The sequence below is a fragment of the Callorhinus ursinus genome, unplaced genomic scaffold (assembly GCF_003265705.2).
Source record: "Callorhinus ursinus isolate GAN/ISIS: 27379988/994484 unplaced genomic scaffold, GSC_fseal_2.0 scaffold36, whole genome shotgun sequence".
NCBI classification, from domain to species: domain Eukaryota; kingdom Metazoa; phylum Chordata; class Mammalia; order Carnivora; family Otariidae; genus Callorhinus; species Callorhinus ursinus.
The window spans coordinates 15204646-15215772 of record NW_027397098.1 but is presented as its reverse complement, the minus strand read 5'-3'; the positions used below and the strand labels follow the sequence as shown (position 1 = coordinate 15215772).

Genomic DNA, 11127 nt, shown 5'->3' with positions numbered 1-11127 from the left:
CCGCAACCCCCACCAGGGAAGGTGCTGGACGAGCCAGCAAAGGCTGCTGAGTGTTAGCGGAAACTTCCGTCAACAGAGGTGGTAGTCCTGACTTCCCTTTGGTCTTTATTAGGAAGGAATATTTATTGTGTTTTGGGCCAATTAGATGATTTCATTAGAATGGCTTCTTAAAAAATGGTTGTAGAAGTTTCCCTAAATTAAAAATGTCTAAGTTTCAAATGTCTTTTTAAATTTTTTAAAACAAGATACTATAGACACATCTTGAAATTTATAATCTAAAAATAGCATTTCATCAAAATACTCTAACTATTCTATTCTGGGCATCGATATACCATGTATTTACTGTTTATGGCTCTCCAGACGTGGTAAACACTATACCAAAAAAAACCCAAACCCTCAAAACAACCATTTAACTTTATTAAGAACAGCTTCCTGTGAAAAGGAAATTATATGAGAAATTACGTGGGAGAAACTCAACTTGATGTTTCCGAGGAACAGCAAGACTCACAAAATCAGTAGTGATGTGAAGGTATATACAGACTTGAAGAGACCCAGAGGTATAAAATGGAACAATAGTTAGAGACCTGCAAATCCTTTCCTGGGCAGAAACCAAAACCAAAGAAGCCCTGGCTCCAGTCCCTTGCAGTGGAACCGCGTGCTAGGCACGGGCAGGCGGAGCTCCATGGCCGGTGACCTTCCGCCTCCGGCTGCGTGCTGTCGACGCTGACCTTGTGGCCAGAGCCAGGCGGGAGGCCGTGCACGGCTAACCTCCCCTCAGGGAAGGCAGTGTGTGCTTCGAGGCGGGTACCAGTGGCGTCGACCTGATCTGGACTTGAGTAGCGGGGCTGGGTAGATGTGCAGACACGGCACAGGACGTGGGAAGACTGAGGACTCGGAGCCACCGCATCTGACGCACGTGCGGACAGGCACCAGCAGGCTCCTGCCTCCGCTCTATGGGTCTTGCCTCTGTTGCCTTCGGGCGCCAGGAGGTGGCCCCACGGTCATGTGCCCGAGGTGCGCTCTCCTATGCGCTCTCCTGTTGGCTCCTCCCAGGACTCAGACCAATCCGAAAATGCAGGGTTGGCCTGGCCTCCAGCAGTGTTGGGTGCTCTTTTGGGCTTGAAAGCCCAGAGTAGATCCTCAGGCTCCCCTGCGGCCTCGTGTCTGGGCCGGCATCACCTGTCCCCCCAGCCACGGCAGGTGCCACTTCTGAGCCCTGTGACCTGGCCTCCTGATGGTGACCCGGCCCTGCCGTCCTGCCTTCTCTGCCCCTTGTGCCTCTCCATCCCCGCTCCTGGACAGGCAGCTCCGGCCAAGCTCAGGCTCTCAGACGCACTTCCCGCTGCCTTGGAAACGCCCTCTCGCGACAAAGCTCCTGCGCCTCTCCTTCGCCTCTCCTTCCAGGATGTCCCCGCTGACCGAACAGACAAGTCCTTACACTTTCTTCAGAAGTAGATATTTTGGTGGAGTTTAGGTTTTTCTGGAGGGCCAGTGCCTCAGGCGAGATGAACGGTGACCAAGTAGCTGCAGCTGAGGCGTCACGGGAGTGCCCGATATGGGGTAGGTGGTGCCGTTCAAGGCCCTGCAGTCTGGTCGTACGGCTGGTCCTGCGGTGTGTGGATGGGCCCAGCCGCCTCTGTCCTGGGGCGGCTGCTGCTGCTGCTGTCTCCTCGCTCTGGAAGGGGCATTGTTTGGAGTGCAGGGACAGAAGCAGGGGCTCAGAACGGGAGCAGTTCCAGTGGGAATCGACCGTGTGTCCGTGGAGAAATCTGACCCTGTAGGAAGTCCCGAGAAGAGTTGGTTTCCATAGTAACACCTCTACTTCTTGTCCCACAACAAATATCTAAAACTCATCTTGGCTCATTGTTGCCTCATCATACCCGCAATCTCTCCTTGAACGTGTGCAGCACGATGTCACCCTCCCGCGTCTTGAGCTGTGTGCAGTCCCGTGTTCTCGTCAGGGTGTGCACCCATGGCTGGCAGCTGGAAGTTTCACCAGGAAGCCCTTACCCCAGAGCGAGCTACTCTGGAGCGTGGCCATGCGGCCCAGCGAGTTTCAGATGTGGACCTTTCGCGGGAGAAATTAGAGGCTTGTCAGTAGCATGATGGGTGTTAGAGATGAGTTCTTGGTGGTCAAAGTGCACAGTTCAAGGTACCAGGACGGGCTGCAGGCGTGTGAGAGGGTGCCTGCCCCTCCCGCGCTTGGCCGTGCGGCCCCACCGTCCTCTTAGAGAGGGTGCCAGGGGCCAGATCCCAAATGGTCTGGGTGTCTGACGCCTGCTCTGAAGGGGACAGAATCCGGCCTCTTGCGTCTCAACAGCTGCTGTGAGTGATTTGTTTCAATCATGCAAGATGGAGACCGGGGAACCTAAAGCAGTGGAGAGCCCCGAGGAAAGGTTGTTGTGGATTTGACACACTTAGCTAAGCAGTCAGGGCGTGGTCTGGGACTTGTTTCCTTGTTACCTGGTAAGGAGGTGTGGTGGTCACTAACTTCGGATGCATCTGCCACGGACGTGGTCAGCGGCTGTGGGCACCTGCCGTGGAGCCTGTGCTGGGTCTGGGACGGGTGCGGCGGTCTGCGGCGGTCTGCGGCGGTCTGCGGCACTCGGTCCTGGAGCCCCTGTGTCCTACGTCTCAGCTCAGTGGCGTGCTGCGCGAAGGATCTTCATGTCCCTGGTCCTAGCTGAGGGGTTCTTCAATATTGCGCATCTCAGATCCGCTTTGAAAGGAGGTGGAGTAAAAACTGAAGTGAATAATGGGGATGGTAGAGCGTCCTGTTGGCTTCTTTGGGGAGGAGCCCATGGCTTTTCTCTTCGTTGTGGCTTTTCCTGAAGTATCGTGCTACTGAGAACCGGACGCGGCACTGGAGGTGGGAGGGGCGCCCAAGGCTCCGCGTGAAGGCTGCACCTAAGACCCTTCAGCCTGCACGGAAGCTTTCCCGTGGACACACCAGGGAGGGACGTCGGGCCGCACCTGTGCCTTCAGGTCTGGGGGGCGTCTGGGTTCTGACAATGTGGGAGCAGCTCCTACGTTGAGTCTAGTTGCCCACGGAACACTGACCACGCGAGTGCTTCCAGAACACCAAAGGGAAATAGGTGCGGGGAGCCAGTGAGCACCACCTGCCGCCCCACGCACGCTCACGCACGCCCTGCCCGGTCCGGGCGCTCGCCCCGCTCCGGGAACACTGGAGTCTGGTGGCTCAGAGAGTCAGTAGAAACTGGTCTTGCTCGGGCGGCTTCCTCACCCAGGTGCCCAGCCCGGCCTTCTGGAATGCCTTGAACAGCTGCTGTTTGACAGACTGGTAGGTGCCCGCCCCCCGCTTGGCCTCAAAGTACATGGACGGCGTGTCTCCGTGGCTCGGGATCCGCGTGCTCAGCTGTGGGGCAGGAATAACACAAGTGAGCCGGACGGACAGAAATGCCGGGGCCCCTACACAAAACACGGCTCCTGGCCGCCTTCCCTTCTCTCTTACCATGAAACGGAGAAGCGACACGGCAGAGAGTAACACGTGTGAAATTTGCCCCAAAGGAGCTTCCTTAATTAAGCGTTCTCACCGCGCACAGTGACTGGGTGGATGGGCGCGCTAACTAGCTTGTGGTGGTCCCTTCACAGTGTGCATGCGTCAGGATGTCATGTTACCCGCCCTAAGTCTGTCCAGTGTTAGTTATGTGTCAGTCTTACCCAGTGAAGGGGTGAGCCCCATCCGGCAACCCTGAGACATATACCAGGGCTGCTCGGCAAGAAGCGTGAGTGTGCAGCAAACAAAACACGTGTAACTTGCCTGCTATTAAACAAATACACTGTGCAGAGTTTTCCTTTTGGGGAAGGATCTGGGGCTGAGGTTGGGTGGGGGAGGGGGTGGCGGGGATGCTGGTGGCACTGAAGCAGCCTCGGGCGGGTGGGCGATGGGGGAGTTGGTGTTCTCCTGCCACCAGTCAGGAACCCGGTGGAACTGACCAGCTCCTCTGTCGTGTTTCTGGGCCAGTACCTGGCAAGGCCCTGAGGCCAGGGCAGGCAGGGACCGCACTGTGGAGAGGCCAGGGGTGCGGTGAGCAGGGGCGGGAGGCCCGAATCCCCTGGAGGGCCCTGCCCACGTGCTGGCAGCCTCACCCTGAGCAGGTGCAAGGGGCCCTTTTAGGGAGGGAATCGTTTAGGAAGACAGAATCGGTGGTGTTCTCTGACTCGGGTCCCTGCAGTGTGTAGACGAGGGAAGCGTGGATGGCGCCCGAGTGGGCGGGGGGGCGGCCAAGGCTGTGTGCTCAGGACAGGCCCAGGTCCCGTGGGTGGCTCGTGGCAGCCGCACAAGTCGCCCCATACAGAGGGCGACAATGCCCAGGGTCCTCTGGGTTGAAAGAAATGTTGATCTTAAGGGTCAGTGTGTCTGTCCTGTTCTTCTGGTTGACACATGAGCCCCAACAGCCCTGCTCCTGTTTGGAGTTGCTGCTGATAAAGACGTATGGGAGCAGCTAGCACACAGCTGCTTTTATGGGTTTATGTTTTCCTAACGCCTCTGTTTTTGTTTGTTTGGTTCTGCCACAGTCTGCTATGCTTTGGAAACATGTGGAATTCTATATCTCAGCTTAAGTCTGGAAATGCAGTAACCATCTTTATTTATCGAGGAGGAAGCTCAGAACTGTAGTAGAAATGCACAGCTTTGGGGTCAGGAGAAGAGCTTTGACCTCCCGCCTGGCATTCGCTCCCCGTGTCTTTCCAGGGAAGCCTCTTGCTTTCTTTGTACCTCAACTGGGAGTAATACCCACGTCAGGAGCTTTCTCTGAACTTTCCCTACGGTGCCCTACGTGCGGCAGCTCGTGCCCTGTCTGAGAGACTTCTAGGGCCACGGCCCAGAGTCCACGGCTGCTGGCCAGGGGCCCCCGGTGCAGCGGCCGTGTTGCGAGTCTGCAGGGGGCCAGGGAGAAGGAAACAGAGTGGGAGCATTCTTGTGCTATGTGTCACCCTCGCTCAGACCAGTGTCAGCTTTCTGGGGGCCCCTCCCTGTGTCTGCCCGCCGGGAGCCGAGGGTGGCTGGGCTGGCCTCCCCCAGAGCAGAGCCATACCTTTCCATAAAGCCTCGCCCACCGCGCCGAGAACACGTGCTTGCAGAGCCGCGACGAGCCCCCGCAGCTCCTCTTCCCGGTGGTGCCGTCGATAACCTCCACGTCCGCGTTGCCCATCACCCAGTTCACGCTGAAGTGCGGAGACTTCCCCGGCTGGCGCGCCTCGGCGAGGCTCACTCCTGTCAAGAGAGAAAGTGCACAGCCAGGCGTCAGGGTGCCCGGGCCGTGCAGGGCCCCCGCGGCTGGCTGCTGGGAGATCAGGCCTGGGTTTGCCCCGCTGCCCATTTTCACACTGAACTTGGGACTTTTACCTTGGAAGTTGTTATGGTCCCAGACAGGCCCTGAGGGCTATCGTTTTGCTTAAGGAGATTGAAAAAGCTCTAATGCAAACTAGAGAGACCTAAGAGCATACGCTAATGAATCATGCGATGTGATACCAGAAGCAGCAGTGGCTTCCGAAGTTTTGCGGCCCGTTCTGAAATGAAAACACGCGTCCCCGTGTTCATTAGTTATGGAGGATTTCAGGATGATGGCGGCGGGTCCCAGGGACTGCGCTGGACACCGAGCACTGCCCTGAGGCCGGTCCCATGCACGGGGCCCCGGAATTTTCAGAGCAGCCCTTCTTCCGCAGTCTGTCCTTGTCAGCTTGTGCACCGGTTTCCGTCGGGACGACTCAGCCCCGGTAGCCCCAGTCCTAGCGTACAGGAGAGAAGGGGGCACTTGGCGTTCCTACTTGGGGGCAGCAGCCTCTGACCTCCGCCTGGCCTCCGTACCGCCCATGGCCTGAGTCTGCTGGGGGGCCCTCGCTGGCTTTCCCCCCGCCGTCCTGCAGCACTGCTCCATCTGCCCTCGGAAGGTGACCTCAGGGAAGGAATGTGAGGCACCAGTGGGCGGGAGGAAAGGCCCCAACATGCCGTGGAGCTGCGGACTTCGTGGTGCTGCTCTGCGCACAGCAGTGTGGCAGCAGCCCAGCTGGGCAGAGGAGGCCCCAGCCCTGCGGTTCGCCTCGGTGACGGCCTTCTTGTGGGATATTCCGTTCCTAGCCCCACTGCGCCTTCTCACAACCCCTTCCCAGAGCCAGCGCCACTGGAGCACCCCTCCTCCGGGCCCACACTGCTTGCCGCTCTGCACGGAGACACCGCCATGCACCTGGGCAGGAGGGAGCCGAACTGGCAGCTCCGCTGTGGTGTCACGAAGGGTGCGGCTGGCCCTGTGGGGCCTGCAGCAGATGTGAGGGAGTGAGCCCTGTGTCCAGGGGCTGCCCAGCACCCCAGACCCTCCTGGAGGGCAGCTGTCCCATCAGCTCCCACCGGCAAAGCCAGAGATCCAGGTCCTCCTGCGGCCCCCGGCGTGCCCACCACCCAGGGGCTTCCCGCCGTCTGCACACACGCCGTCCGAGTCTGCATGCTGCAACAGCCTAACTCCAGACCACAGTCACCCGGCAACTGTCTCCTGGTCACGGATGGGCAGTGCCAGGCGTCCTGGGCTAATTCCAGCCAGGTCACCAGGTCATCACGTTCCTGTTCCTTGAAGCAGTTCCCTCTGGCAGCCGCCCACACAGAGAGCTGGGCAGGGGGATGGTCTGGCCTGTGGGCCATGAGGCGGCCCTGCTGGGCAGAGGGAGGCAGTGGCCAAGGTCAGGAGTGACCAGACACAAAGAGAGGCGTGCCGGCCAGGTCCTCCCCATCCTCCTCCCCCCGCCCTCTGCTCTCGGACCCTCCCTCCCCTGCCCCTTTGTCTCCAGACCGGGGAGGGAGAGTGCACAATCCTGCTTCTCCACCCCTCTGCACATGGGGAGAGCCTCCGAGGACACGTGGATGTCCACATCACACCTGGCTCCCTGTGTGTCCTCTCTGCTGTGGAAAGTGCCCCACTTGCACATAGATGCCTGCTTGGAGAGGCTCGGCTGCAGCCCTGGCAGGGCGTCCACACACGGATCCAGCTCCGCACACAGACACAGGCAGAGAGAAAAGGCACTGGCTGGTGGATAGCCCCCCGACTGCCCAGCCCTGACCCACCTTCTCTGCAGCTCGGGTCCCAGCTGGTTGGTGTGTGTGCTGAAGCAGAGAAGTGTGTGGGGAGGGAAGTAGAGGCTATAAATCACAACGACTCCATAAATCACAGTATGAAAATTGTCGATTTCCAACTGTAATGGCCCTATCAACGACCATGTGCGTCGTGAAATGGGATTGTAGGTCCAGCCACGATCTTCCACATCACCTCTGTGGCCAGTGGAAAACGTGGGGTGAGATCCGCGTTGACTCAGGAAGCAGCCCCAGCCCTGCTTTTGCGCCTGGTTTGCTGTTCCATCCACCGTTCTGTTCCTTCCTGTGCTCTCGGTAGCGACAGCGTCTCGTTGGAGGCCTGCCTTTGTCAGGGGAAGGGATGAGGGCCAGCTCTGGTTGGTGGGGAGTCCCCCACGTTGTGGGGACCACAGTGCCCCACTGAGATTGCACGGACCTTTCCCATTGTCATTATGAGCGGGATGGCCTTCTCACCTCCTGCTGTCCCGGGAGTGGAGGAAGCAGCCCACACATTGGGGTCAGAGTCCCTTCTGTGTGAAGCAGATTTGGCTTCATGTATGTGCAGTTGATTATTGTGTGTCCTTGGGGCTCTAGGTTTCAGGGTTCCCTCCCTTAGTCTTTTGCTTGGGAGAAAAGTTCCCAAAGCAACCTGCAGGATCGACAGTTTCCCCCCTTCCTCCCTCCCTGCTTTCTGTCTCTTTGCTTCTGTACCTGAATCTGCCCTAGAGAGGCCGCACCTTCGTGTTTACGAAATCTTTGTGCCAGTGGTACACGTGGGCAGCACCGTCGGGATTGACTGTCGAGTTCGTCGCAGGGATGCTGACTCGACCATGCAAATTGGTCAGCGCACAAGGAAAGATGGTCATTTCACAGAACGTCCGTTGGTCTAAACCCACAGGCCAGACAGAGTGCAGGCAGGAGGCACAGGGTGAGGGGAGCTCGTTTATGATCCACACGCTCACGGGCGGGTCATGCTGTCTGTCCTCGGAGGGAGGGACGAGCGGCCTGGGGCGGGCAGGAGGCTGTGGCCAGCACAAGCTGTTCCTGCTGCCTGTGTTGGGTTGCCCCGTGTTTCAGGATGGCGCTCCCACCTGCTCCCCGTTCCGCACCACACTCACGGGTGCCCTTCAGGAGGCGTGTTACAACGCCTCCTTCCATGTCTGCCTGTCTGTCCTTTACTCACTCATCTTGGCCCGAGGGAAACACTTGTTTCTAAGGAGCCTCCTGCGCGTATCTGAGTGATCTCATTCGTTATGTCCTGGTTTCGTAATTTGAAATCAGCTTCCCAGGAGCCATGCACGGCCTAGTGGCCAGATGGGGAGCTCGTGCAGCCTCCCCCCTCCAGGCCCAGGACAACGAGCTTCTGAGTGTTGCTGCCAGATGTCCTGTGTTACGGGGAGACATGTCTCCTCCTCCCAGGAAGGAGCATCTGGACTGCATTTACTTTTCCTCCCATTGGCTGGAAGTTGTCAAAGTAAGAGAGGCACAAATTCCTGGGATCGTTCTTCTGGAAGCAGACATCCAATGACTGAAGATAAAAACCAAGCCTCAAGTTCAAGTTCAAGTGCATACTGTACTTGAGTCCTAGACATCACCTGCTACCACCGGCTTTCATCATCATCCTTGAGATGGTAACACATTGGCACATTATACAGATCCAGGCACTCAGAAAATACAGTGTTACCTTCCCTCTGCACACCTCCTGGGGCGAAATCGGAAGTCTCCATCCTGGGTGGCTCAGTCCTTAAGCATCTGCCTTTAGCTCAGGTCATGATCCCAGGGTCCTGGGATCGAGTCCCACATCAGGCTCCCTGCTTGGCGGGAAGCCTGCTTCTCCCTCTGACCCTCTCCCCCTGCTTGTGTTCCTGCTCTCGGTGTCTCTCTCTCTGTCAAATAAATAAATAAAATCTTTAAAAAAAAAAAAGAAGTCTCCATCCACAGGAGGATGTGAATATATCCAGATCTGCCCCCGTCCTAGTCACGACTTAGGGAAGAGCTTTACGTTCTGAACACTGAAAGCAGGAGCCTGTGTCTGCAGGAAGGGGAGAAGCCCTCTTAGAACATAAACCCTCGGAAGACTCAGCCCTGTGTACCCATGACCTGTGTTCAAGGTCATAAGGTCTCTTTGTGTGCATGGACATTGGACTCTTCATGTTTTTCACCGTGGAGCCCCTGAGCCCAAGAGTCAGCAAACCTGCACCTTGACATCCAGAAACGAACCGATCACTCACTTCCACCTCTGCCCGTTTCCACGGGCTCCCCCCCACACTCTGTGTCTGTCTGTCTGTCTCCGCCTCTTTCCCTCCATCAGGCTCTCTCTTCCACGGACGTGTGTCGTGGTATGTGGGACCCATGGACATAGTTCAGGACATGCTCTTCATCTCTATCCTTAACTTAATCGCATCAATAGGGACCCTTTTTCCAAATATGGTAATTTGCAGGTTTCATGGATTAAGATTTGGTGTCTTGGGACAGCCATTAGTCATCCTCCACCAGCATTAATTTTGAATTTTGGAGCTAGTCTGTGAACCCTGTGCACTGACCCTCTAGCACCACGGTTGGCGGGAGAGGGGGCTCCTGCGGCTGTAGCCACATGGACGTCTCTTCTCAGCCTGTGGCTGGGAAGGGAAGCCTAGCGCGGCTGCATCTGGGGGATGATGTGGTCGGCCTCTGTCAGGGGGATCTAGGTTTGGAAACTTCCTCGGCAGAGAAAGCCCAAGACAGGATGAGAGAAAAGGTGTCCCTGAAAGGTGGTGCATCCAGGTGAGGACCAGGTCCATGGCCATTCTTCCTTAGTGATTTCTGTAGTGATTATCCCGCCGTCTTGGAAGGAAGCCTGATCTCCACAAACACCTTCCCTATCAGAACCATCGCCAGTAAGGTCTGTGCAGCTCATCTGTCTGCGAACCACACCACACACGGTCATTCATCCTCTATGGAACATTCTAGACACGTCTTGTATCTCAGGGCAGATATGTGGGAGACCAAGCAGGTCTCCACCAGCCATTGACACACATACTCTGCCATGATGACAAATACACAGAGGCGTCTCCATGACGATTGTCTGACATTTGATTTAGTGACTTAGTGATTCACACGACAGTGTGAATACAGTGAACCTGAGCTAGGTCTTGCTCAGATTTCACATCTATCACTTAACAGCAGTGTGGCCTTTGATCAGGTAATGCATCTACTGACTACTGCTGTCATTGCCTTCACCACGGCGCAATTACTGCCACGGCCGCCACGGCTACCACCACTGCTGCCACGGCCACGGGCACCATGGCCACGGCTGCCGTGACTGTTAGGACTGCTCCCACCAGTGGTGCTTCTGTGCCAGATTGTCACCACCTTGGCACGGCTCCCGTCACCGCGAGTCCGACTGCTGCCATGACTGGCACGACCACCGTGACTAAGCAATGGGAGTGAATTCACTATTCATCTGTGAAAGTGACTTTTGTAACAGCTTATCTAGCTATGAAAAGATGCCTTATTTTGAAAAAACCCTCACACGCCTCTTTTTAAAAAGCAGTATATGAGAGACATTGTAGCATTTCTTTAGATAGCTAGTGGGTCTAAGGTATTTAAAGTTTAATGCACTTTCTCCAAATTAAGTGTACATAGGACATCCAGGAATATGATTTTTATAGGAAGTGAGGCAAGTCTGTATCTCAGGGCAGCACTGCATTCAAGGCTGTGAAATGGACGACCCCTCCCCTGGTCCGACCGGCTGGTGAGGTGGTGGCTGCCATGGCTGGAAGCCAGTGTTGAGTGTGTGCGTGCCACGTGAGGGAAGACTCTGGTGGCACCTGCTCGGGCGGCTGGAGCCTCCTCCTGTAATGAGAGTTTTCCCCACTGATTTGCAGGGGCTTCCTTCCTGGAGTCACTAGGAACATGGCCTTATCTGTGAATATAAATGACTGTGGTGTGTGGTCCTCGCAGTTTAAAGTGCATGGGCTCACAGGACAGCTCTGAAAGGTGAGAAATTTCCTCTGTGGCAGGAAAAATTTGAATATTTCCATTTATAATCTGAGGGTGACATGGTT

General features: G+C 56.5%; 1 protein-coding gene across 2 annotated transcripts in view; it reads right to left on the bottom strand.

The window, feature by feature from the left end:
- Window positions 1–396: 396 nt before the first annotated feature.
- ADARB2 (adenosine deaminase RNA specific B2 (inactive)) overlaps window positions 397–11127 on the bottom strand; it is a 412902-nt gene continuing 402171 nt past the window's right edge. For both annotated transcript variants that reach the window (XM_073879972.1, XM_073879973.1), the window contains 2 exons: window positions 5058–5236; window positions 397–3376 (listed from right to left, as the gene is read on the bottom strand). In XM_073879972.1, coding sequence (XP_073736073.1) covers window positions 3200–3376; window positions 5058–5236 — 356 coding nt within the window. In that variant the 3' untranslated portion in view covers window positions 397–3199. The remainder of the gene's footprint in view (window positions 3377–5057; window positions 5237–11127) is intronic.